The sequence below is a fragment of the Leptosomus discolor genome, chromosome Z (genome assembly GCF_034619465.1).
Source record: "Leptosomus discolor isolate bLepDis1 chromosome Z, bLepDis1.hap2, whole genome shotgun sequence".
Taxonomy (NCBI): Eukaryota; Metazoa; Chordata; class Aves; order Leptosomiformes; family Leptosomidae; genus Leptosomus; species Leptosomus discolor.
The window spans coordinates 62,412,918-62,440,799 of record NC_141419.1 but is presented as its reverse complement, the minus strand read 5'-3'; the positions used below and the strand labels follow the sequence as shown (position 1 = coordinate 62,440,799).

Below are 27,882 nucleotides of genomic sequence, written 5' to 3'. Positions count from 1 at the left end.
AATATATTTGAAAATTATGACCATATTTATACAAATTTGTAACTACCAATTAACCTATTTGATTATAATCAGTACCAGACATTTTTACTACAAGTGAAAGTTATTTTCAGACTCTAAATAGACAGTGGAAATTCACTATTTCATTCTAAACAAGAAATATACACAGCAGCAACAACAGATATTTTCAAGTGATAAATACAATATGAAAGTCATTGCTTTAGAAAGTACTGATTCAGAAAAACCCAAATAATATTTTGATTTTATAAAAGCTCAGAATTTTCTCAAAAATTTAATGATTCATTTATGTCCAAAACCAGTATTACAATCACTTTCCAGGTACTAAGCTTTAATACCATCTTTCTATTTTTCTATGAAGAACTTGCTCTGAGATTTCCTGATTTTCTCCAGGTCTTCATAAGTGATTGGTCCTTTCGGCAATTCTAGCAAAGTGCTTTGTGTGTCCAGTATGTTCTCTGCTTCACCTTAAAAAAAATAAAGAAATTAAATAAATTTCCTCACCCTTACTGCAAGAAAGCAAAGGAAGTGACAACAACAAAAAATTAAGAAACTGATTTAGCTGTTGTTGGTTGTGCCAGAACAACAAAATACCAGGTCACAGCTATGTATTCTACAAACAAGCTGATGCCAATGTAGCATTACAGTTGTCTTTAAGGAATTTTGGACTGCTGGTATAACTGCACACAGAAGTGTTTGGTCTGAACTGAATACCTGCCTTAGGCTTTTCTTTGAAAGAACTTCAACCAAAACAATCAATTGTGCTGTTGTTGCTGTTTCTGTTAGCCCCTTTCTCCTAAAACTACACCGAGTTACAGTAATGTTTCGGTTGGAGATTTAGTATCCACGTGCTTTGGAATGGAGGCATGAGAAACGGCAAGGACTTAGCATCACCATGTACTTTGTACCAACTCCATGCTGTGTTTGGCCAATTAGGAGTCTGACAAGAAAGTGGATCAGAGGTACATATAAAAGTGTACATAAGCTTTAGCAAGTAAATTCCCCGTACACAGTATTCTAGACATGCCATATTTGGGCACAATTTTTCTTCTTGTCTCAGGCGTAGGCTAAAGGATGCCAGGCTATGGGCAGCAAGTGGGTAGCACAGGACTTGAAAAAGTATTGGTCAAAGCGTACTGCTTACAGAAAGATTTGCTAAGCCAGTTACCTAAACATGCAGTCCTAACAGCACAGCAGGGAAAAGTTGTAGGGTGCAGAATGCTCCGGGTAAGGCTGGAATGAAAACATCTAGGACAGAGAATCCAAAAAACAAAGATACAGATTCAACATCATACATAAGCTGCGGTGGTCTGACTGCGATATAAGAAAGGATGAAGATTAGGCAAAGAATGTGTTTGCTTTGGCTGATGCCCTTTGGTACAATGCCAACAACCTTGTTTATCTATGCCTTAACTCCTAGCTTGATGATTGTTAGAGCAGTGATTTGAAGCTGCATTTATGTGCAAAAAACCTGACTGAATAATGCAGTCAAGATTGTGGTCATTCTTTAAAACAGGTCTTGAATGCTGAAATCCAGCTGCAGTTTTGGTAGTATTACCATGCTCGGGATTTCCACACATCAGTAATATGCAACAGGTCGACACTGGTCACCATTCCCAGTAACCAGTAAGAGCAAGAGATCTTGGGTGACAGAAAGATGTTGCAGTCAAACCTCTATGCCTGTCACTCACATCCGCTCGCTAGAGCAGATTGCCCCATCACCACCCTTCTCACACGGCTCAGGATCAAGCAGTGAGCTATCTAAATCTCAGCAAAGGTAGCCAGAATTTTCAATGCTTAGTGTAGAAGTTCTATGCATTTGGAGGCTGGCTATATAATCCCTCCCCTAATCATTTGTCTGAAAAACACCAGCAATATGTGCCTGGACCGGGAGGAAAAGCAGAACAGCAAGGCCAAGAACACAGATAGTGGCTGGTCCATGAATGATTCTTAGTGCCCTCAGCCATTCATAAAAGATAGTGGGCCTGAGGGCTGTTCTGTAACCCAAGAGATCCAGTTCTGATACAGGGCCCTGGCACACTGACGGCTTTTCAACAGCACAAGCAGAACTTCAAAACAGGTATTTCCCCTGGTGCCTTCAGTTTTCGCTTTAATTAGCCTAAACTGTAAAGCAGGAAAAAAAACGCCTCAAATTTCAATGTGGGAGTATAAGCAAGTCATGAGAAAATGTTTGGACAAGTAGGCTAGAGACAGAAGAAAAAATGAAGCAAGATCAGAGACAAAATGCCTAGTGAAAGAGAAGCAGAGAAACATTCCAGGGTTATAAATTGATTCCAAAGAATGAAAGACAGCAGGTGCAGGGCTATTTGATCAAGGTGGTTCAGATACAAGGAAGACTGTGCAGCACAGAAATAATTGAAGATTAGCTCAGGAGAGGGAACTGGCTGTGAGGCTGAAGATAGGCGTACCCTGGAGGAAAGAGACCAGTTAAAGAGGGAACAATAAAGGGAATGGTGTACGTGCTCATCATTACACCACAGAGGTGAAGCATGGCATGCACCATCAGAATACATGGGCAAGCAGAGAAGTGATTGAGAAAGTAGTACGGGAATGGACACTGGGATCAGCTGCATAATAAGAACAAGCACTGTGGCCGCAGGTCCATTGTGTCATAAAACCTTCTTGTCAACTACTTAATTTTAATCTTAAAATAGGAATGAACTCCTGAACCTGACTTCCACATAATTACGAACTTTCTTCTCATTTCCAGCCCAGATTCATTCAGCCTAGTCCACTTCCTTTTATTCTAGTGCTGACATTAGTAATTAATTAAATTTCTTCCTTTTCTTTATCCTATCCTGTAAGTAGGACCTGTAGACCCAAATCTCTCATGTCTTTTTACAAAGAATAATGAAGTTCAGCAAGTCCAAGTGCAAGGTCCTGCACCTGAGTCAGGGCAATCCCAAGCACAGATACAGGGTGGGGGACGAGTGGATGGAGAGCAGCCCTGCAGGGAAGGACTTGGGGATGCTGGTGGATGAAAGGATGAACATGACCCAGCAATGTGTGCTCACAGCACAGAAAGCCAACAGCATTCTGGACTGCATCAAGAGAAGTGTGGCCAGCAGCAGAGGGTGGTGATTCTCTCCCTCTACTGTGCTCTGGTGAGACCCCACCTGCAGTGCTGTGCCAGCACAGGGGCCCCCAGCGTAAGAAAAGCAGGTCCAGAGGAGGGTCACAAAGATGATCAGGGGGCTGCAGCACCTCCCCTGTGAGGACAGGCTGAGAGAGTTGGGGTTGTTCAGCCTGGAGAAGAGAAGGCTCTGGGGAGACCTTACAGCCTTTCAGTACCTCAAGGGGGCCTTCAGGAAAGGTGGGGAGGGACCCTTGATCAGGGAGTGCAGTGATAGGACGAGGGGTAATGGTTTCAAACTGAAAGAGGGGAGATTTAGATTAGATATTGGGAAGAAATTCTTTCCTGTGAGGGTGGAGAGGCACTGGCACAGGTTGCCCAGAGAAGCTGTGGCTGCCCCCTCCCTGGCAGTGTTCAAGGCCAGGCTGGATGGGGCTTTGAGCAACCTGGTCTGGTGGAAGGTGTCCCTACCCATGGCAGGGGGGTTTGGAACTAGGTGATCTCTAAGGTCCCTTCCAACCCAAACCACTCTGATTCTCTTATTCTACGAAAAGAGAAACAGTTTCCTAGAAAAGGAGTTAGTTTGGCATATTTAATTTTATTGTCCATTTGGCTCCATAGCTTCTTTTCTCGAAAACCTCTTCACAAGCCTTGCATACTGCTGAAGTTGCCCTAGTGGATCTGAAGTTATGAAGATAACTTTTCCTGTTTGGAAAGCAATAGGATACTGCACTGCCCCTCTTTAACCTGTACAGGACCACATGGTCCACAATATGTACTCTTGCCATGGGGATTGCATTATGATATGCTCACTCTTTAAAAATTCTGGAATGAAAATGACCTCATTAAAAAAAAAATTATTAACAAATACTAAATTCCAAGTGTTCCTTCTGCATTGTATGTACTAATCTCCTTCTCAACACTCTGATTTCCAAAAGCCATCCAGTTTTTCTCCCTGTGCTTAGCTGCCTCTTCATATTAAAAAAGGAATGTATTTAATGGGGTTTAGGAAAAGTTTTCAGATACACATTGCTGCATCACTTACCTATATTTGCACTGTATGTGGCATGAAATATCACACAAGTTTGTCTAATTAATCGATCATTATTTTCAATGAAGTACACAGAGTTAGGAAACCGTAACTCTTAGATCTGGAGGCTAAGACCAAGAGCTGAAACAAATTTTTATTTTATTTCATTATGTGTGTGTCAGGAGCAGACAGGAAAATCAAGCTAGTTAACTAAGATGATTGGTGAAGGTGACAAGCCACAGCCCAATGCTGTCTTCACATACAGTGAACACTCTCTAAGCATGTCTCCTTCACTAGGAGTCAGAGCTAACACAAACACACCTCCGTAATCCTCAACACACATCACTTAATCAGATCCACCACTGGCAACTATGAGGCAGGACCCCACTTCCTGGGACCCACCTTTCTTTTTTCCATCTTAGGAAGGCACTGCGGCAAGATCATCAGCTGATGACAGTGTTTGGTCAGGAAGGTATAAGGGCATGATTCCTGTCTGTATCCCTTTATCTGCTCTTATCATCCCTACCCCTTGCCAAAACAGCAGCATTGGAGTGGAATACGGAAGGAAATCACTAGATCTGTCATTTCTCCCAAATATTCAATGTTTACTTCAGCTATATGTATAGCCTTAGAATTCACATTTTTTCAAACAAGAAAGGAGAAATTAAGGAACAGTCTTAACTGGAGGGAAAGGCTGTAAAAGTAGAGTGAGTACTCTTGACCGGGAAAGTATCTGATTGTAACAGAGAAGAAAAGAAATTAAATAGTAAGATTTTGGAAAAAAAAACAAAACAAACACGTGAAAATCTATGGCAAGTTTTCTCCCAGCCGTTCTAAAAAGATAAGAGGTTATCTGATATATTAAGCTTGTGTCTATGTGTGAACTAGACATGCTTACTAGACTTACATACACATACCTTTTATCCTTTGCAATAGTGTCCCATAGCCCATATCATACTGATAGGCAAATATAAAGCTTAAGGGAACTATTGGCAGTAAAACTCCTGGGTTCTTCTTTTTTATTGCTCTGTGTAGAAAAAAAAACAAAAACAAAAAACAAAGAAGGAGGGAAAAAAAGATTATTTAGGACATTCAGCAGATCAGCACTGTTAGTTTAGGCTGACCTTGACTGTCTAGGACTTGTGTATCCTTCTACATTCTCTAATGAAAGAAGAACAACTCTCCGTTTCCTCAGAAGCGTTCATCTTCTGGTTGTCTTCTTACTCAACCCAAGGGTATTACAAATAATGCTTCAACTGAGTTTTGAACAAATCTAAGAAAAATGGCATTATCTGACCTGTGTAGCATGTATGTGCACATGCATATATGCATCCAACCACATGCAACATACATCAAGATAATTATGTTCAGTACCAAATACAGCTGAGCCTGCATAACACATAAAGTCTACTTAATCTGTACTATGTACACAAAACCATAAATATTCCCTACATTCCCTCTAATCATGTTATAGCACCAGAAAAACATGTTACTAAGCAAAAGTCCTATAAGGCAAGTTCTTTCCCATGCAATACAGATTTATTAGCCAGGTTTTTCCCCTTGGGTGAGTTTCTTGACACAAATTTTAAGTGAACAGATTTCAGAATATGTCCACTTGTTCACCGACATATTAAAAACCCCAGATGATGGAGGATTTGTTGCTCATTAATAGTTCATTAAATCACAATACAGACAAGAAAATAGCATGGCTTTTAAACAATCCCTCCTGTTCCACACACAACTCTTATTTTACACTGAACTTTTGGTATTTCAGCTGTATCATTTTATTGTCAGCTCACATGTCTCTGCTTTTACGTAAGTCTGCATTACAGACTTAACCAAAATACATCTGGAAGCAGACAGAAGTCAGAGTCAGTTTGTCATTTGATCAAGTTCTGAGCAGTTACTGGATAAAAATAACTGCTGTTATAACACAAAAGCAATATCCAGCAATATAGAAATATTAATGTAATATATTTACATTTTCTTTTAGGAAATGAACTTCTTACCCAGCTGTTAAACCTACAGCAGCAAGTCCAAAAAATGTTCCAAAATATCTGAGAAACTCCCGTGTCCAAGCAATCTGCATGGCTGTTTGTCTCTCTCTCATCTGGTTCTGCATCAGTAGTTGTCTTTCCAGCTACAGAAGGGAGAGAGGTTAAACAAAATTAAGTCATCCATTTATTTTAAAGGCTGAGTCAATCTCTCATTTGTTTATAAATCCAAAACACTAAACTAAGGTTTCTTTTTTGTTCTTTTACTTCAGTCATTCATAGCTTTTGATTGATAATGGTCGTCTTCAGTAATAACTCAGAATAGTTTATACCAAGAAAGCATTTAGGTCAATTAGCAAATGCTTTAATGTAGAATCTTTCTAATGCTGCTTCTCAAGATCAAGACAACTAAAATACCAGTGTTGGGTTTTGAGAGCTCCCCAAGTCTCAGCAGCAGTCCCTAGGTTAAGGTTCTCTGACCTCTGCATTTCCACGGTGATCCAAAGGGCACCATCTAGCTGCCTTTCAACTTATTCTGCTTCATTTTAATTTAGCTGTTAAAACCCTTAGAGTCAACCTTGACACCACTTTTGAGGATTTATCTTTATCATGCATCGCAAAGCTAACAGCTCTTTTGAAATACCATAGTTAACAAATACAGAAAAAAATGCCATGAAGATATCAGATCTTTTAAAGATACTGGAATACATATCAAAAGTCCATGAGAAAATACTTATGTAACTAAAATAAAAAACAGTAAGGCAAAAAGTACAATCTAGACTGTATATTCACGCAAAGTAGAACTCTCTAGTTTCTTTTCTTTTTTTTTTTCTAAAAAATTATTTTTCTATTATTTTTTCTATTTATTTTTCTTTTTTTTTTTTTACTATTTTATTTTTCTATAATCATCATCTTTTTTTTTTTTTTTTAAATTAAGTGCCCCATCTAAACATACTGGTACATTTCCATTAAATGAAGGCAAATAAAAAGAAAGTATTTCTAAAAAGTTCCTTTCTACTGTACAAAACACCAAAAAGGACAATGTCTTTCCTCCTTAGAGTGATGCAACAAATAAGAATTGTGCCAAAAATAAGCAGCCTGAAACAGACCACAGAAGTTAGTTAACACAGTAAGAAGTCTGCTTCTTCCCATTAATGTTTGTAACTGATTTTTTGGTAAAAAAAACCCCAACAGAATACCTGAGTTGGTCTGCCTAGTCTAGCTAATCAAGTTGCATAAAAAGTCCAACAAGGTACAGGGAACAGAATATCAGCTGCCTAAAAAAGTGTATTCTAGAAAAGAAAGAACAAAGACTGAATTCAGAAAGTTCTCTTCTCATACATCTATAAAGTAATTAGATCTGTTCTTTTCTCCTGCTTTCTAATTCAAGAATAATTTAAAGGATTTGTAATTACTTAAGGTTTCCACCCATTTATTCATCTCCATTGCTATTGATTTAGCCTGAACAGAACAATTTCTGTTAAATTGTTACTAATTATTTCTTCAGACTATGTTGATCTTGCTATCTTATTTACAAGCTCATTCAGTACCTAGATAGGTAGAATTAATTTTTTAGACAGCATAATAAAAAAAGGACAGGACAGATCTAATTAGATATAATTATACACAGTAGGAAAAACAACATTGTGAGAATACTGTTTCATCTGTTTCTCTTTCCTCAAGACTTACATTGCAATTGTTCTTACAAAAAATATCAACAGCCTTTACCTTCCTGATATCCATAATTTTCGGATCGCTTTTATAGAAGAAGTAATTATATAACGGCTGGCAAACCACTTAATAAAATATCAAAATAATTAGATTTTATTTTGTTACCTATGAGACACTTGGAAATTCTAAAGTAAACAAGCACAGTGCCCATTAATTAGCCCCATTGTGGTTCCCAATATTCTAAGCCTGGTAAATTGCTGAGGGTTGACGTGACAAGATAAAATAACGACATGTAATATCAATTTAATGACCTCTATTTTCCCATTTGATTTGATTATGTGTGTGGTTTGCACATGTGTGAAAAGTATTAAGGGATCCTTTGTTTGTCTGTCAGCACAGATAAGGAGACTACGCTTCCAAGATGCACAGTATTACCTCAAATGAGCTTCAATTTTAAAAAGTACATAGGGAGGAAGTGGAACAAGGATATGCTGATGAAATATAGGACTTGCTAAAAAGGAAAGTTAATGGAGAAGAAGAAAAACAGTTTAATATGCGCAGAGCACAGAAAAAAGTAAGCATGGAATAAAGAGAAAGCTCTAAGTTTAAATCTACAAGAGTAAACTAAAGGATCGTAACACAATTTCTTTAAAAACAAACAAGCAAAAAAAAAAAAAAAAGAAAAAACCAAACAAAACCCCTCCCCAAGTTATACTTTGATGGCTGTTTAAAACCCAAGTACTAAAAGAAAAAAATATTACTAAGTCACAGACACAAAGGTCAAACAAACACCTTTCTGTAGGAGGCCGTCATACCAAATTTCAGAAGCCCAATGATGCTTTAATGTCTATCTACAAGTAATTCATATAAATAACTTAGTATAAAAGAAAACGACTTGTTTTGTATATTATCAACAACAGCCAGATAAGATAATCAAACAATTATTTTCTAATCATGCTTTAACATGTCCAGACCTGACACCTGATCCGCTAAATATGTTTATGAGCTATGTTGGACACTAAAACAGTATATGCATTTGAATGAATTTTGGATGCTCTAAGTTGCAAAATTAAGCACCTACATGGGCATTCAAGCAACTCCCATGTACCTCAACCATTCAAAATGTCAAAAAAATTCAGGGGCAAATTTCTTGTGCTTACCCATTTAACATGCCACTCTGAACCGAACACTTTGAGCTCTGCCAGTTTTGAATAACCAGAATACCCTGATAGTGCTGACTTTACCCTGGCAAACAACTATTGATAGATCATAAGGCGAAACTATTACAATAAGATTACATTAACCTTAAGCAAGTCAGGATTTGAAAGCAGATGTATATAGGAAAAGACATAGGAGTCCATCACAAAAGATGATTCCAAATTAGATGAAAGATAGAAAACCAAATCATGTTTGACTGCAGTTCGAATCAATATCCCATTTTCAGCTGTTAATTTCCTAGTAATTGTGTCTTATTTTCCTCCACATGTGTTCTATCGAAAATGCCAGCCACACTGGGGTAGTGAAAGGGCGGAGAAGACTTTTGACCTATAACATGCAGATTTTACAACAAAGGCCAAGTTCTACTCCCTTAGGACTTATTTTGCAATGACATTTAAGAATACTTCTTTTCCCATTATGGCAGATTAGAAGAAAGAATTAAGAACAGCAGGTATTAATTTTACTGCAAACCATAACCTCACATATAGAACTTGACAGGTGATAAGATAAAAAACAGTGTATCATTCAAATTCAGCAGAGGTGTGCTATAGCTTATCGAGAATAATCTCACTGATGGGAGAAGGCGATTATTGAGGAAACAAGCCACAGGTGTACATCATACACATCAGGTGAACAACAGTTCACCATCCAAGTGCCATGTCTTAGGGAATAAATTCTATTTCATTTTAAATACATACGCCTCCCATCTATATACCCATAAAAACTTCAACAGGGACAGACTATTTACATGACTCTGCTTGCGTAAAAACTATGGGTAAAGGGTCTCAGGTGCAGATTTACCATAGGAGGAAGGGAGATGCTGCAGTTTTCCCAGCCAGGTTGCTGTGCGTGGCACAAGAGAGCTGAAGCTGTGATGTGGATGCATGGGAGCATATCCAGGCATGCTTCTCTATTACTGTTAAGAAATTGCATCCTACAATAACCAGACCATGTTTCAGAAACCCATCTACAAGTACAGTTAATATCACAATCTAAAACAAACACCCTATATAAATTTCTGTGAGTTTAATTCTACAATGAACAGATTTTCTTAAATGACAGTAGTAACTTCTTTACTGGTAATAAATACCGACCATGGAATTTTAAAATTTATATTTAAAAATAAAATGTGTACGAGCAGCAAGTAACATTTTATATTTTATAACACTCTCAGGAGGACCCAATTAGAAATAATTTTCCCATTTTTCTTTAAATACAGCTAGTAGTGTCACAACACCATGTAAGAAACTGTAAGGGCTGATTAGCATTTGAAGACTGCCACATACCAACTGTTATAGTAAAAGGAAATCAATCTGACAAAATGAAACATGACAGATGAAGAGAAGTGAGGCGGAGAGGGAAAAGGTCAGCTACTGTGAAACTGATAATGCTAATAAACTAGTCAGTGGTAACCATCCTTATCATTTCTATTGATTATTCTTCAGACTGTCACAATGATGTCAAACCACAGAAAAGAGCATTTATACCATCATTTCATTGATTAAAATCCAGTGGGAGGAAATTCTCATCTGAAATAATTTAATCAACTTTGACAACCTGCAAAAAAATAAACAGTCCTCTCTGGATTGCAAACCGCATCAGCACCGGCACATAGACTGGAAATTTCTGATACTTCAGACTCTTAGTTTCTTTCTTTCTTTCTGCCTTTCAGTTTCACGTTCAGATGCTGTAGGAAGGAACAGATGCTACTTTGGTTTTCTATTAAGGTGAGGCACAAAGCAAAACAAATGGGATGCAAGGTGCTGTACAAAGGCTCAAGAGAAATGGAAAGCAGAGCCAGTGCAAAATGATCTCTCTTCACTGACCATGTGTATTAAATATGATTTCTTTGATGTGTATCATGCAGGTCAAGATCTATCTGAGGAGAGGAAGACATAGTAACCACTCCTGGGTACGGCCTCTGTTTGCAACCGGATACATTTAGTGGCTCTCCTGGCAGATAGACTTTTCCCCAATGCCTCTAAAATAGTGGGCAGTATAAACACTTGGCTTGAGAGTGGTCGTGGCAGTAAACCTATTCAGGGTACTGTATTTCATGTCACCATCACTAAGATATAATTATGCTGACAGCCTGCTAAACAGATACTCAGTCAGAAAAGGAATTAATCTATCTTAGAAGGAATTATCAGCCAGATAAAAAACCACACCATCTCTGCTTAAGTTCTGACACTCACTATCTAAACCTAAGAGAAACATGAAGAAACTGTTGGAATATCCTTATACTCATTTTAAAGAGCCTCCAGTTTTGTCACAGGCTAATCTCTCGCACATATGTTATAGGCCACGGCTACTGTGCCTGTAATAGAAGGTTATTTTCACTTACAGTTTTTCAATGATCAGAGATTCTGAGTGTTCTTTAAACAACCAGTAACTTCTGAGTACTCAGAGGCACAGTGAAAGTAAGGCTTAATTTTTCAAAACCATGACAGTTATACACACAAAAATCTGCAAATTACTTACAAAACACATACAAAAGTTGGTGTGCAGGAAGTAGAGCTAAGTAAGTGCAGAAACCCCTTGCAGTAGCAATGCACCTGGCATTCCATAAGTAGATGAAAGATTAAGGACTTATGTCGTCCAAAGTGTCACCCTTCCTAATCAATGTGCAAAACCAGAAGCTACTGCAAATGGTTGTTTAGCAAAAATAAATGGAAAATAGAATAGTGATATCTATGTTCACACCTCCACTGTAAGCCACCAGAGTGCAATACAGAGATGAAAACTTGCAATAATCACTCAGTGTCTGCTTGGTTCTATGACCAGCCTGCACACAGAAGTGTCAGGAAATGGGCCTCTAGATCAAACAGTTAAAATAAATCAGACTTAAATGTTTTATCCTGCTGCTTCAAAGCTTGTGTTTCACATCAAGTGCACAGAGCAATTAAAATTATTAGCACTGCAAGAAACTACACTCCCTAAAAAGAAAACTCCATTTTTAAAGCTACTAAGTGCAAAGACACATCACAAAATATATACAAGCTAAGAGCTAGCATAAAAAGAAAGGGGCCTCACAATATTAGCCACAAGCCAGAATGTAAACTGCACTGAAAAAAATTCCTTTCTATTCCTGTTGTTGTCAATAAGTTACTGGAACTACATGCCACATAAGAAGAAAATAATATCAAAAGCACCTAAATCTGTTTGACATTTTAAGCTGCTCCATCCAATGGACTGTGGTATGAAAGCAAGATTTCTTGGCAGTAGTCTAGCGTTTCCATGCTTCTGCCGTGTGGCCTTTAAGCAATGGACATGCAGCAGAGTGAAGAAGGGTGTCCTCCACCTGCATTTAATAATATCTACAGAGTAAGCAAAGTTTTAAGGTACTGTTATCAGTGCTTAGAATTCTCAGGAGTTTTATACAAGCTCTATAAAGACAAACCAAAGTAATTGGATAGCCATTTACGTAAAAAACATGTATCCATCCTGTAGGAATAATAAAATAGATCACGCAGTGAAAGATAAAGAGTGAACATTACAATATCAAGTAATTTTGGAATCTGACTAATAACTAAGTAGAAAGTTATTTCTATCCGCCAATACCGCCTCTAGGTACACACCTTGTGTGCCTCACATATCTGTTTCTTCAAAACGAAAGACTCAGAGCATTGAATCAAAATGAAAACCAGAAGAAATGGCTGCAAAAGAAACGGCTTAAGAAATGGAGAAGAAAAGGCTGACACTGCGGTAGTAAGGGTGTTACAATACCAACAAAACCTGCAAACATGATGTTTCTTCCTGTCCATTTCAGATTCTCACTTGCAAAATTACTGTGGCTCTCTTTATACCACTTTTGTTATGGAATTAAAATAGGTATAAGATCTTTTATCCATTGTACCTCCCAGGTTCTTATGAGCACTGATCAATACAGGGCTCCTCCCCGGCCCCCCTATTTTTTTGTTTTTAAACTTAGCATTCAAGAAATAGTATTTCATAGAAAAACAAGTAAATGGCCAGATTTTACTTCAGTGGACTAAACAGCAGAAGACTAAAATGGTAGGTTTGCTCTACTAAGAAGGAAGGAACTCTGGAAAATTCATAGTGTTAGAGGCAGCTTCAGAAGCCATTTTTAATCTGAAGTCAGTTAAATCCCCCCAACAAAGCCTACATGCGTAAGGGTTAGCTGCAGGTGCACCTCCAAGAAAGACGGAAGTTTTATCTAAGCAAACTGCATTCACAACAATATGTACTAGTCAGAGATATTCCCCAGAAAAAAGGCTGGTAGAACTGATTCCACTGAACAGATTTAACTAACATTTGTCCTACTACTGGTGGAGCAATCAGTCTGGTTTGCATCTTTTGCTGGTAGTCCTTGGATGTTAGAGATAGCTGTTAAAATCTCTTCTTTGTAAACCACGGCATTTATTTCTTCATAGTGATCAGGCAGAGTATACAATCTCCCAGCTAATACCAACCAAACTGGCTTTTTTCCTGTGAGATAGATTGTTCTAATCTTCCTCAGTACAGATATCATTCATCTTGTTCCGTTCCATTTGATGCACGCAAACTAATAAGGATATAGAATTGTTACCAGAGAGCATTTATTTCCTGAATTAAGCCCAGATCACCTAAGGGGCAAAACAATTTTTCCAGTGCTTCAAGACAAACGCATTAGAGATGCCATAAGCACTACCAGTATCTTGTCAATAGAAAACAAATCTCGCTTTTTCCCACCATAAAGGGAAAAGGATGGTAGTAGTCAGGAAAGGAAAAGCTTGCTTACATTTTACTTCACACGGAAGAAAGGGAACGTTTGTTTTCACTGTAATAGAACTTTAAAAAAAATCCTTTTGACTAATTCTCAGTGAAAACTTTAGAAAGGAAAAGGTTAGGGACTTACAAAACCCTGCAGAAAATTAGTCCGTGTCTAAGATATTAGGAAAAACTAAATTTTTCAGGTATCATCTTGGAGGTTGCTGATCTTTTACTAACAAAGATAAGCTGGCAAATCTGTAGATGGAAAGAATGTGATCACACAAAGTTTTATTAGGCAGAGGAAGGACTCTATAGAAAGCAGCCTATGCAGAAGCATGTGTCAGCTCTCTTTTTTTTTGTCAGAGAAAGTGATAAAGCATGAAAATAAAATTTATTAGTCAGAAACTCACTGGCTTTTTAACATTAGCCATTCTTCCTCCTGCCAAGAGTCAAAACATAGCACACATAGGCCTTTCAACAGCCACCTCATTTCATGGTCAACTGATAAATCATCAACAATATGTTGACTAAGTAATGAGTTAACTGAATTTATGAAGAAAAATCCCAACAGAATCCCTCAGCATTATTTGAAAATGTACTTCATCTTCAAATAAAAGAGAGCAACTTCCCCTGCCGTTACTCATAATTTCTCACACTCTCTTTTCCATTCCTACTTTTAGCTCACTACTCAAAAAGCACCCTAGGATAAGGACAAGGGACATGTAAAACATATAGGTCCCTACCAAGAATGAAATGATGGGCTTATTAGGTCAATTCATCTTACCTGTCCAAGATGGAGGACTCCTAGTCTACTACACATCAAACAGACATTAATACTTGCCGTTTTCAAAAGTTTTGTTTTCTTCTCCTCTAGTTTTCATTAACAATTTGCACTTGTCTTTAAGTTGAATTGCTAAAACAGAATGCGGCCCAATGTCTAGTCCCTCATAAAACTCCTACTGACCTATCTTGTAGTAGCATCTTTACATTCTTCATACATTTTTAATTTAACAGAAATAAAAAATACGCACATAAAACCTTCATCTCAAATACAAATTCTTTCCTAGATTAAAACTAACTGGGGAGAGGAGGGCAGAGAAAATCATTAAGCTGCCTGATAAATAAGTCAGGTTTTCCTTATCTCTCCCTCACAAAATTCTCAGTATCTGCAGTAGTAAAGGACGTTCAGCAAAGTGTTATGTATTAATGTATCCTAAGGACAGTAGAACCCCTTATTCAATTCGAATCTCACAAAAACAATAACCGAAGGAAGGTGTACATATTTGTATGAAAACCATGTATCTCCTTAACCATGCAGGTACAAATACAGCTTGTACTTTATCTATGCTAAATGAGTAACCTCATTTTTCACTTGAACAAGTGTTTAAAATGCTTCAGCTGTCTCCTTCATCATATCCTGTTATGTATGTTATGACAGAAATTTTGGGTTCTTAAAAAGTAAGAACTTCAAAAACCACTAGGAGGATAACTAGATTATCAGATAATTAAAACTCCTGTTGAAAGGTTTTAGCTTATTTCTTACTGGGTGTATATATAAAACTTTGTTGTGTACATTTTCAGAAAGACATGGAGATGAAAATGAAATACCAATAACAAACAGCTGTATAATTGAAGTTACAACATCTTATAACCTTTGCTAGACAAAAATCTCACTGGTAACACGATACAATATAATAGCATTTGCACAGAAATCAGTGCTGAGTCCTGAAAAACAGGTATATTCTGTATTTTAAAAAAATTATCACATGTACTTGAACTGTTTGTGTTTGAACTGTGTACCACAGTGTTTGAACTGGGTAGAAATTGTAAGGTTGGAAAAGAGTTGTTGCTAAGGAAGAAGCAGTATTCAGTGGAACATAAATCTAGAAGAAAAAGTTACTACCTATGACCCAGCCCTTGGTTAAATGGACCTCCATTCTGTTCAGGTACTTCAGCTTGTGTCTGCATAGTCATGAGGATAAGGCTAGAAAGCATATTCAGAGGTCCTTTAAAGTTAGCCTGAAAGCAGGGAGCTGAAATAGACATTTATTTATCCCAATCAAGACCACTGGTGACAGATTTAACTGCCTTTCTTAATAACCTGTATAATGACAGTTAAACAATCAAAGTCTCCTAATATTTATCCCAATCCTCGCTTGCTTGCTTTTGCAATGGAAAAGACTCAATATCTCTAGAAGGACATATAAGAAAAATTAATGGATTAAAAAACCACCATAAACTTAAAATTCATAACAGATGTGGTTATAGCATCAGACAAATACAATTTTTTCATCCTTTCCTCATAGGTTCTAATGCCTTTATTATTTCTACTACCATCCTCTGAACTTTTCACAGCTTCTCTGCTCATTAAATGAAGTATCAAAATCTTTTTTAACAGCAACATCATCACTAGTGCAAATTGAGTAATTTTATACCCTGGTTAATAAATCCATAATTACGTTTGCTTTTTGCAAGAATCTGACTCAGCTTATATATCGGTGCATGCATATATATATGTATATATATATACATAAAAAATACACTGATACTTACACACAAGTATATAAAACCTAGGTCTTTTTTAAGCTCCTGATGTCCAATCACTTATACTCGGTTAATCTATTTAACTTTTCCTTCTTGGATATAATGTTCTGGACTGGCATTTACTCTATTACCTATTATACCATTGCCTATTATCTCAGGCATTTTCCAATTCATCAAGACAATCAGAATACTAAACCAATCCTCCAATCTAAAATTTTACATAAACAACGTTTCATTGAATTATGGCCAGATTTTATTTTGAGAAACTGCTGAGTGTCTGGATATAAATTGAAATGTTCTGGTCCTTTTCCATCACTTATAATAGGTCTGACTTTATTTTTTTTACTATTATTATTACTTTAATTCAGAAAAAAAATCCAATATAATTTGGTCGTAAGACATGGTCTATTAAGAAGCTTGCTACAGGGTACTTCCATACTTTAATTTCAGATTTAAGGACAAATTGTTGAACATGAAGAGAAAACTGCCTCATTCCTTTCATTTATTGCCATTCAATGCAAACCTCTTAAGGCAATACAACCCTGGCAGGGAAGTAATGCAATCATGCTATGTTTTGCCTCTAACCAAGTGCTGATAGCATAGAGGAAAGAAAAAATATGATATTAAGTAGCATTTATCTATGCTTTCACTGAGTTTTTGATAGTTTTTCCAAATGTAAATACCTTTGTCACACATCTTTTATAACCCCAAATTAAAGTCCAACGAAATTAATTAACGTTAAGATGAAATAATGTTCCAAAGCATGTTCTTATGAGATTGAGAGCATTAGAACCATTTGCAGACACGGAAAACATTCAACAGCAGTTTAACTTCAAGTTGAATCATGAATGTATGTGCCGTAGGTCACACATACAGTGTAAAATGCATACATCCTTATCCATAGGCAAGAGCTGAAGAGCAGAAGAAAGCATAGAACACTTAAGAGAAATATTCAGAAGTAGAAATCTTGTGATCTATAATTTGAATGAATTACATTATTTCTACAGGTATAGAATCTGCAAGAGTCAAATGTGTTTGGCATTTCTGTATTGTGTCCAAAAGAATGTTTCACTTACAGAAGAAGCTGATATATTCTTTTGCATCTTTAAAAAGCCAGACTATGCATTATCACACTGGAGGATGAGTTTCCCTAGCAATCTCTTACACTTCTCTTATACTATCTGCCCAGCTATTTAACTTAACAATTTTTACTAATTGGAGAAAAAATGCCTCTAGTTTTTATTTCCCTTATTATTTTGCATCACTGCCAAAACTTCAAAAGCAGCTGTTGAAACAAAGTAGGAAAAAACCCTAAATCTACCACCAAGGGAAAAAAAAAAAAAGGAAAGGAGCATAAATGTATCCAATTAGGTACAGAACTGCAGAGGAGCTTCAATACCACCGGCTGGCCCACATTAGAATAGGATAATATAGTCGTCCCATGGCTCAAAATTAACCTACATGACGTTGGGGACCCCAAAATAGGGAAAAGATTTGAAAAACAAGGAGAGGCTAGCATGGATTTTCAGAAAAGAAAATGTAATTGCATGATATTGTCAAAATAGAAAAATCAACCCCTTACTTTTCCAGCTTTACCTGATACTGGCATTTTCGTCCCCAAAGAGTATGGAACCTTTCCCATGCCCACACAGGGAGCATACAGGGAGCAAGTCTATAAAATCCCAAAGACTAACTGTTATGAAAGCAGATCTACAGCTGTTTCCTGACTATCCAATATCACCTGGGGAGAAGAATGCACTTTACAGTCTGACATAATAAAACAGGGAGAGAGGAGACATGGCAGAAGAAGGGGAATGAGACTATCCAGAGATTCATATTGCAGACAGGAGGTTATAATCAAACATTTTTATTATGGGTAAATACAAGGTTTGTCAGAAGTATATTATTTTCCTAGCCTGTTTATTTTCTCAAAGGTTATGTGTCTCCCATCAAAGACTAATTTGGAGGATTATCTCTGACTCTTGAATGTAATTATGCTTTCCCACAGAGAAGATTATCCTTTTGTCTGATAAGGAATTCTCTTGCTGGGACAAAAACCCCCAAAACTCAACCAAACAAAACTCCATATCGCTCTGAACTGCTATCCCAAAACAATAAAAAAAATCTGTTAGCCACAGAAATGATGGTACACCCTAACTAATCTCTTTTCTTTCCAGCACTTTCAGTGACTTTTGCCTCCTCCTGTATTACTTTCTCCTAAAACTTACATTTTTCAAGAACTCCAGTCTTCCACTCTTATCAGTCTCATCTGCCCCTGAAAGTCTGGCAGCGACAACCTGCTGTAATCTTAAAGCAAGACTTCTGCAACAAGTTTTAAAATAATGGTTATAGCTTTTTACCGGAATTGCTGATTTTGTCTGCTTTATCATAAAATCATTTTGGTTGGAAAAGACCTTTAAGATCATCAGGTCCAACCATTATCCTAACACTACCAAGCCCACCACTAAACCATGTCCCTAAGCACCACCTCTATACGTCTTTTGAACACCTCCAGGGATAGTGACTCCACCACCTCCCTGGGCAGCCTGTTCCAAGGCCTAACCACTCCTTCAGTAAAGAAATTTTTCCTAATATCCAATCTAAATCTCCCCTGGCGCAGCTTGAGGCCATCACCTCTTGTCCTATCATTACTTACTTGGGAGAAGAGACCAACATCCACCTCATCACAACCTCCTTTCAGGTAGCTGTAGAGAGCAATAAGGTCTCCCCTCAGCCTCCTCTTCACTAGACTAAACAATCCCAGTTCCCTCAGCTGCTCCTCATAAGACATGTTTTCCAGACCCCTCACCAGCTTCACTGCCCTTCTCTGGACATGCCCCAGCACCTCAATGTCCTTCTTGTAGTGAGGGGCCCAAAACCGCACACAGTATTCGAGGTGCGGCCTCACCAGTGCCCAGTACAGGGGCACGATCACCTCCCTGCTCCTGCTGGCCACACTATTGCTGATACAGGCCAGGATGCTGTTGGCCTTCTTGGCCACCTGGGCACACTGCCGGCTCATGTCCAGCACCCCGAGGCCCTTTTCTGCCGGGCAGCTTTCCAGCCACTCCTCCCCAAGTCTGTAGCGCTGCATGGGGTGGTTGTGACCCAAGGGCAGGACCTGGCACTTGGCCTTGCTGAACCTCATACAACTGAGTTCGGCCCCTCGATGCAGCCTGTCCAGATCCCTCTGCAGAGCCTTCCTACCCTCACGCAGACCAACACTCCCGCTTAATTTCGTGCCATCTGCAAACTTGCTGAGGATGCACTTGATCCCCTCATCCAGGTTGTTGATAAAGATATCAAACAAGACCAGTCCCAATACTGAGCCCTGGGGGACACCACCTGTGACTGGTCACCAGCTGGATTTAATTCCATTTACCACAACTGTCTGGGCTTGGCCATTCAGCCAGTTTCTAACCCAGCTAAGAGCACACCTGTCTAGGCCATGAGCCACCAGCTTGTCCAATAGGATGCTGTGGGAGACAGTGTCAAATGCCTTGCTGAAGTCCAGTAGATGCATCCACAGGTTTTCCCTCATCGACTAGGCAGGTCACCTGATCATAGAAGATCAGGTTGGTCAAGCAGGACCTGCATTTCATGAACCCATGCTGGCTGGGCCTGATCCCCTGGTTGTCCTGCACATATCGTGTGAGCGCCCTCAAGATTAACCACTCTGTAATCTTCCCCGGTACCGAGGCAGGCTGACGGGCCTGTATTTCCCTGGATCCTCCTTCTGGCCCTTCTCGTAGATGGGCATCACATTGGCAAGCCTTATGTATTTGCTACCATTGGATATGTAATATTAAGCAGTGGTGGGGAAGCTTATCTCTGAATACAGCAATATATATTATGAAACTTTCAAAATATACAGGAGATTGTACAATTATTTTCAAGCAAATTATTCCAACAGACACCCACATTTTTCCTTAGTTTTTGCAGTCTGACATGCAGGGCAAACTGAGGCTTCAATTCTGAATTCCCTTCCTTGTGATGTTACTTCTGTATCAGTGTCACACACACCTAAAGTATGTGACTGACAACTGCCAGTTAAAAGCTAGACCATGTCACAGCTTGTTTGCTGTGCATGTGGTGCTCAACAGAAGTGCTGACATCAAGCAGTAACTCATCATAATTCTCAGACTGGGAATCTTACCTCACAGGATCCACAAAATACAGTAGGCCACAGTCTGTGCCTGCTTCCATGGTGGTCAGAGCGTCACAGAATAACTCAGGTTGGATAGGACCTCAGCAGGTCCTGCTCAGAACAGGGTCAGCCATGTGCTCAGACCAGGCTGCTGAGGGCTTTATCCAGTCAGGTCTTGAAAACCTCCAAGGATGGAGGCTGCACAGTTTCACTGGGCCTCTGCTCCACTGCTGGGCTGCCCTTGTAAGGGAAAAGCTTTCTCCTTACATTCAGTCTGAACTGCTCCCCACATCCTGTTTCAATATATATATCCAATATCTGTCACGCTCCTGCAGTCCATCACTGTGAACACCCTGGCTCTGCTTTCCTGATAACCTCCTCACAGTCGCTGGTGGGCTGCTGTTGAATCCTGTATGCCAGAAGGCATTCCTCTCCACACTGAGTAAGTCCACTTGGCCTCCTCTCAGGAAGTACTCCAGCCCTTCACCATCTTGATGATCCGTTGCTAAACTTGCTCATTTCATCTACATTTTTCTTGTATTGCAGTAGGAGAAGGGGGGCAAAAACTGGGTGCAGTATTTAAATGCTTTTAACAAAGCACTGAACAGAAGGCAACAGTTGTTTTCCTCAACCTACTGGCTGCACTACTGCTCATAAAGCCCTCGTTGTTGGTCCTTTTGACTCCTCTGCCGCCCGGGCATGCTGCCAACTTATGCTCTGGCTGCTGTCTTCCAGCATTCCCTCCATCTCTACAGAGTTGATCCCCAGTTGTTAGTCCCCAGCCTGTATTGCTGCCAGGGTCTCTGTCTTGCCATGGACACATGTCAGCTTTCCTGAACTCCTTGATCCTCCAGAGTCACCTCCTATGGCATCTCACGTACCAGTTCCCCAAGTAAGACAAAATCTGCTCTCCCCATGTCCAGGGTCAGCACTCTGCTACCTGCCTTCCTCAGTCCCCTCAGGACCCTGATCTCACCACCACGACTAAGACTGCCATTGATATTACATCCCCAAATCAGTTCTTCCCTATTTGCAAGTAACAAATCCAGCTGCGCATGAGCCCTGGATGGCCCATCCAGTACCCACCTGTATCAAACAGCCCTCACATTTTCCAGAAATGTACTCAATTGCTTATGTCCTGCTTTATGGCCCTTCTAGCAGATGTTAGGGAGACTGAAGTCTCGTAAGAACCAGAATCAGTAATACAGAGGCTTTCTTCAGTTGTTTAAAGGCTTCATGTGTCCGTCACCCTGCTCAGTGGTCTGCAGCACACTCCCACCACAGTGTCATGTTTCATGGCCTCTCCTCTGACCATAATCCACAAGCTACTCCTTCACTTTATGGGCAGCCCTTCTCCTTGTCTTCCCTACCTGTCTTTCCTGAAGAGCTTGTACCTGTCCATTACAGATTTCCAGCTGCATGAGGTGTTCTACCTACCATGCGTCAGTTATTCCCATGATGTTGCAGTTTTGTGACCAGAAACAGCTCTTGTTCTTCCTGCTTGATTCTCAGGCTGTGTAAATGTGTACCTGTGAACATACAGGCCTCCATTCTCCAGAACCATCAATACCGTAAAAGCTCCAGCACTTTGTCACTCATAAAAGCTTCTGCAAGGACAGGATATGTTCTAGACTTGTTTATTTAACATCTGCCACAACAACAAAATGCTCCTATTGTGCTGCTATACTGGGAACAATTTTTCAGGACAGGGGAATGTGATTTATTGTTTCGTTTGGAGAAAACACAGAGGTTTTTAATTTTCTGGGGTTTGGGTTGTGTTTTTTTAAACAGAGTTCTGCGACAGTTTAGAGAATTCCTTGTGCTCTAAGTTACTAGAGAGAGAAGTTCATTGTTTAGAACCTGATTAGTAACACATTTAGCAATTCAACAAAGCTAGGAACTATCTTTTCCACTTGGCTTAAAGTCCAGCTACACAATTCTTGCTTTTTGAGCTGACCTGCTCTCACTTACTTCACTTCACCAGGCAGTCCCCTATACAACAGATCTTTCTATTCCATTCTCTGACCAAAATCAGTGTTTCTCTTTCTGCTTACTGCTTTTTTGTAGAGTTTTCCCACAACAGTGTCTGGGTGAAAACTTCAATAGGTATAAAACATCAAGAGAGTACTTAATCCCTTAGGTATGATAGTTATACACAAAGATATCACAAACAAATCGGTCAGATACCACCTTCCCATTTTGGTCATCTCATGTTAAAAAAAAGCGTGATACAAGAAAACAATAAACTAGTCATCAATTCAGATCTCATTATTAATGATGTTGCAAGCTAATATATACAAAAGAGTAAAAAGGCTAATCATTAAAGGACTCTGTGTACCACCAGTTCTTTCTTGAATTCCAATGAAAAATTTCTTCTCATTAAGTAAGAAAACACCTTATACATTGAAATATAATTGAAAACAATTACCAAGGATTTCAAATGCTACAAGGACTTAATTTTTTTCATTTCATAGACTAGAAACCACTGTTTACTATGCCGTATTATTCCCACATACATCAAGGTATCTTCATGTCATTCAACTCTCATAATACCACTTGAAAAATAACCCAAAAAACCCCTTAGAAAATAAAATCTCAGCCTCCTCGTCTGAAGGGTTACCTATCCTGTAGTTCACTGAATACAGCCTATACACAGGAAATCTGAGACCTGACTTGGTTTCCCCTGTGTACAGTTTCCCAAGCAAAGTAAGGAAAAGCAAAAAAAGAGCCCAAAGTGGTATTACCTCTATAAAAATAACTGCAGGGCACATACTAAAATCTAACGGGGAGGGGTGGGGGTTGGGCATAGTACTAGAGTTGGTGGGGTTCCATTCAAAACAAAACAAAGGATTTTTGATTCCTCTACATGCATGAGAAAGCTTGAAAAAAAATTCACAAGAGAGCTTTTTTATGTCCATATTCTAAAGGAAAAGTCTTTAAAGTTGCACCTAGAATGTCTTTTACACATCAGCACAGAAATATTCTGTAGTGCAACGTTAATTTAGTAAGCTTTGCTCTATGTAGTCCTAGAATCAAATTCATTAATGGTAATAAACTAAATTAAAAATTTTTAATCTGTACTGTGCCATGACCTTCTACTATGATTTTGCTTATCACTATAAATAACACTATAAGAGAGTATACAAAGTTGTTTCAGTATTTTTTTAATTATTTGAAGACAATGTACTTATATTATGCACGAATCATATTTAAGCCTGTCTCATCACAATAAAGTCTTCAGAAAGCTTCAAAGTATGTGAACTCAGCCAGCTTCCCGTGAAGAGACCTACCTGTTGGTCAAGGAATATCACTGTCTAGAAATATCAAACAGAAAAGGTTATATTTAAGGTGTTCTAACCTACATTGTAAAATGAACAATCAGCCACAAATATTGCTGCATTCTTAATTGCCAGTTTAAAAATGTGTATTTTTTTTTCACAAGTTGCCTTGTACGTCTTGAAATGGGTTTCTTAGTAAATAGTTATTGAAATAGCTTTTTCAAGGTATACATTTGGGTTGTTGAAAAAAATGGCAAGGAATACAAGTCTAACCAGAACAGAAAGTACAGAACATAGCACTTTAACAAAGAAATACATGAAATTCCTGCTTTTAATTGTGTTAAAGAGCACTCGCATAGCTCATGAAAATACATCATCTGCTATAAATGCTCCGAGACCTGGAACCTCCCCTTACCCATTCAGCCATGCTAAAAGCACTTCGCAAGGCCATGTGCTAGGCTTGAGCTGTAGATCTGATATATTTAGTGTTTGGAAATAATTTTGCAAGTTACACTTTAAGGAGTGGGCTTATGATAAAAACGAAGCCTCAACAAACTTCTACCATAAACAGTCTCCACTTGATACAGACTGGTATTTCATTCCGGAGCCATACCAAGACAATACAAACAACTGGCAAGTCCTTCAACATCAAGGCAAACTGACAGTTGAGTTTTTGTTATTAATTCAAAAAGCAGTAAGATACAATTTACAAGGCCATAACCCCTTCTTTTCAGAGTTATCCCAGAAGGGTACAAAGAACAAAATATGCACAAAGCTTTACACCATCTTTTAACACTCTCGCTCCGAAGCAGTCGAGCTGGTTTGGGTGTCCAGCACACATCAGAGTGACTCTGAAACTGACCAAGCTTTAGCATGCACCAAGGCTTGGGAGCCCTTTATAAATTTCCATCACATTACTCGCCTTCCTATTTTTGCAGCAGTCTTCTTCCAGCTTACAATCCTTCACAGAGAAGTCAATGACTGAACAGTTTTGTATCTTCTCTCCATTCAGAGGAGAGAAGATAACTCACTTTTTTTGCTTAAAAAAAAAAAAAGGACCCAAGCATTCTGCCATGGAGACTGGTAGCACAAGGATCCTGTTCCAAACAATTTACAGTAACTTTATGACTCCTCCTCATCTACAAGGAACAGAAGCCTTCACAGATTCTGACTGTGTCATCAATGCCTGCTGTGCTTTGTTTCAGGTCAACCCAAAGACTTTCTAGTTCATTTCTGAGCAGCGTCACACCATCACTGCTAGTAGGGAGGGCATTCCAGGAGAAAATAATTCGATGACTTCTTGATCCACACCAATTGGCTTGGAGTAACAATAGTACCCTATTCCCTCAACTTGGTAATCATGGGGCACTCTGAAGTACATTAAGAAGCTATGAAAAGTTCCAAAAGGTTTCGATCCCATGTGTTGTTTTGGGATAGATTTATGTTTAAAACAAATCAGTATTTTTGAACCTCCCATAGCAAATATATCATACTGCTTGAAGTGGAAGCTTTTATTTTATTAATAAATACGCTGGTTTTCAGAGGAAGATGGGAGAACTGATAGCATCCAAATCCCAGTATTTCAGCATAAAAGAATATCTCATGCTCTAAGTTAAGCTATTTCATTCTGCTCCTGGCATGACCCAACTTCTCCAGGTATTTCTAGTTACAATTTCCACCTAACAGCAAATAAATCAGGCAGTACTATCTTCCACAAATAGCCTGAAAGTAGTTTGTCTAACACTAGACTCCAGACACATCCCAGGTTTTTCTCACATATGGAAAAGACAGCTGGCAGTGTTTTCCTCTTCCCTACACGCTCCCTAAGCTCAGAGCAGAGCTGTTTTCTTTCATCCCCTTACAGCACAAAATTTAGTCCTCCCCTTGCTCCCACTGCATCTTTCCCACCTGACACAACTGCCCACGTTATGCATTTTTAAAAGACGCAGGTTTTCTAACACGGCTGGTATGTTTGCAAACATAGTACAAATCAGATATGATCAGGCATTCACAGCTTCAGAAAGAAATCTACTGTGTTGACTATTACTATTGTCAAAAAGAAGAAATACAGCACAGGAGGGCTCCTAAGGAGCAACTTGCAAAAATTTTGTACGCAATCTTGAGGGCCTTTTTGCACCTGTCCTCAGAGAAGTTTATTTTTTATGTGGCCTGAGCATTTGGGCTAGAACTAGAGTTGTTGGGCATCTGGGGTCAAGAGGCCAAAGACTGTTTGCCATTCAAAGCCCACAGCACCCTACAAATGTCAGCCTGAATTCAAACTGTTTCCTCGTGTCTGTCTTTCACTCCATACAGCAGAGCAGCAGATCACGAAGCAAGCCTCCACTTTAATTTCATCATCATTCTCTCAACTGAAAACCTTCCTGTCATTTGGATTTCCAAAAACTTTGGGCATGGAAGAAGCCCCTCAGTGTAGGTGAAAAAATATAAGTTGTTTGTAAGCAAAACTTGTGGCTGCATCTGAGAAACCTATAACCCAGCACAGATGAAAAATTATTTTTAAAAACCTTGCTAAAGTTGATTTTCTTTGAACAGTTAAGAGCTACCCAGTATTTTATTGTATCGTGTTTCCTTATGCTATCTTAATCCTTCCTTAGCCACGTTTCCAGGGTCACTTCCAGAGTTCAGCCTGCATGTGACCCTGCAAAACCCACTACCTGTGCGCTGCTTTGAAATGCCATCTACCGGCAACTTAATAAATTGGAAGTTCGTCACTATAAACATTTCACCTGCATTCAATCTAAACTCAAAACTAAAGGGACAAACTCCAACGAAGTCCTTCAGATTTTGTTCTAGCATTCAGTATACAAAAAAGTTACAGCTCTTAAGATACTAACAACAAATCAGAAAGCTATAAGTAGGGCTATGCTGTAAGCTCTGTTCTGCACAACTTTCTGAACCTTCATCCAACTGCTTTTCCTCCTCTTTCTCTGCTGCTATTCTATTATTTTATGCAAGGGAATAATCAATCCCCTGCGCCCTATTTAGTCGGGGGTTTCTAACAGCTGTGTAGCGTCTTTCTAGTGATCTGGAGTAACTGCAGTTATCTAACTGAACCTAAAGAAAGAATTGGTTGAAAGATTTGGATAGTGGAGGAGTTGAAACGTATTTAAGTCATGTGTTCTAAGAGAACAGTATCCGTGTTTTAGTAACCGTGCTGTTACTGATTCACTTTAACACGTACATGTTGCTTAACACCGGAGTAGCCCTGTTGCGCTTCAGGAGACTGTTCAAGGTAAGTTTCCTAAACTGTGTTTTTCTGGTTTAACTGCCGCAAGGGTCTTTTCTACCTCTACAACCTGTTGGCGCCGACTTCCGAGGAAGCGGTTAGATCCAGAAAACAGGGGCTTTACACGTCCGAACCTGCTGCGTTAGACGACGGCGCCGGCACGCGCGGGGTGTGTAAAAGGAGCACCTTTAACCCTGGGCGGACAGCAACCTCGGGAGGCGAAGCCGCGAGCCCGGCCCTGCGCAGGCAGCGGGCCCGGGGTGACCTTCCTCCGCACCGCCGCCGGCGCACGCGTTACCTGAAGCCGTGAGTTCATGAGCATAAACTCCTGCTGAGCTTTCAGGCTGTCGTTCATGGACTTCGAGAAGACGAACCCCATCGTGCCCTAGAGCGCGGAGGAGACGACACAGGTGAAGCCGGCGCGGCGCGGAACGCGAGCGGTGCGGCGGGCGGCTCTCCTCGGCCTTGCCCGCCCCCGGGAGGAGCCTGCCTCGGGCCGCGGGCCGTGAGCAGGCCGCGGGGCAGGCCTCGGCTGCGCGGGCCGCCCCTTCACGCCCAGCCGGCCTACGCCAGCCGCGCCCTCCTCCCTGCCAGCGGGCGGCTCCCACCCCGCTCCCGGCGGGCCGGGCCCGGCCCCGCCTCACCTCCGGGAGAGCCGCCGGTCGGTCACGGTCGGAGCCCAACGGCTCGGGCTCCCCGCCGCGCTGCGCCTCCCCTCGCCCCGCCCGCGGGCCCCCTGCCCTGCGGCCCCGTGAGCGGGAGAGGCGGGGGGAGAGGCGGGGGGAGAGGCGGGGGGAGAGGCGGGGGGAGAGGCGGGGGGAGAGGCGGGGGGAGAGGCGGGGGGAGAGGCGGCCGGGGCTCCGCCCGCGGGTGCTGCCTGAGGGGGAGCGGCGGCCGCCCGCCGCCCGAAACGGCCGTGGGTGGGCGGCAG

General features: G+C 40.0%; 1 protein-coding gene across 2 annotated transcripts; it reads right to left on the bottom strand.

The window, feature by feature from the left end:
* Positions 1–281: 281 nt before the first annotated feature.
* Positions 282–27,623, bottom strand: PLGRKT (plasminogen receptor with a C-terminal lysine). 2 transcript variants are annotated; one of them, XM_086479582.1, is made up of 5 exons: positions 27,596–27,623; positions 27,250–27,336; positions 6,149–6,279; positions 5,057–5,166; positions 282–482 (listed from the first exon to the last, which is right to left on the bottom strand). In XM_086479582.1, exons 2-5 carry the CDS (start codon positions 27,328–27,330, stop codon positions 361–363), a joined length of 444 nt encoding a protein of 147 aa, XP_086335708.1. In that variant the 5' UTR covers positions 27,331–27,336; positions 27,596–27,623; the 3' UTR covers positions 282–360. The 2 variants fall into 2 exon arrangements, with proteins under 2 accessions (XP_086335708.1, XP_086335706.1); XM_086479580.1 differs by lacking the exon at positions 27,596–27,623 and having other exon boundaries at positions 27,250–27,388.
* Between the last annotated feature and the right edge of the window lie 259 nt (positions 27,624–27,882).

What these genes read in the sequence shown, in the direction of transcription:
- PLGRKT (XM_086479582.1), bottom strand. Translation starts at nt 27,330, where the DNA reads ATGGGGTTCGTCTTCTCGAAGTCCATGAACGACAGCCTGAAAGCTCAG. An exon ending in GCTGTAGGTTTAACAGCTGG is followed by an intron (nt 5,167 to 6,148) that starts GTAAGAAGTTCA and finishes TTTTCTACACAG; the next exon opens with AGCAATAAAAAAGAAGAACC. An exon ending in ACTATTGCAAAGGATAAAAG is followed by an intron (nt 483 to 5,056) that starts GTATGTGTATGT and finishes ATTTTTTTTAAG; the next exon opens with GTGAAGCAGAGAACATACTG.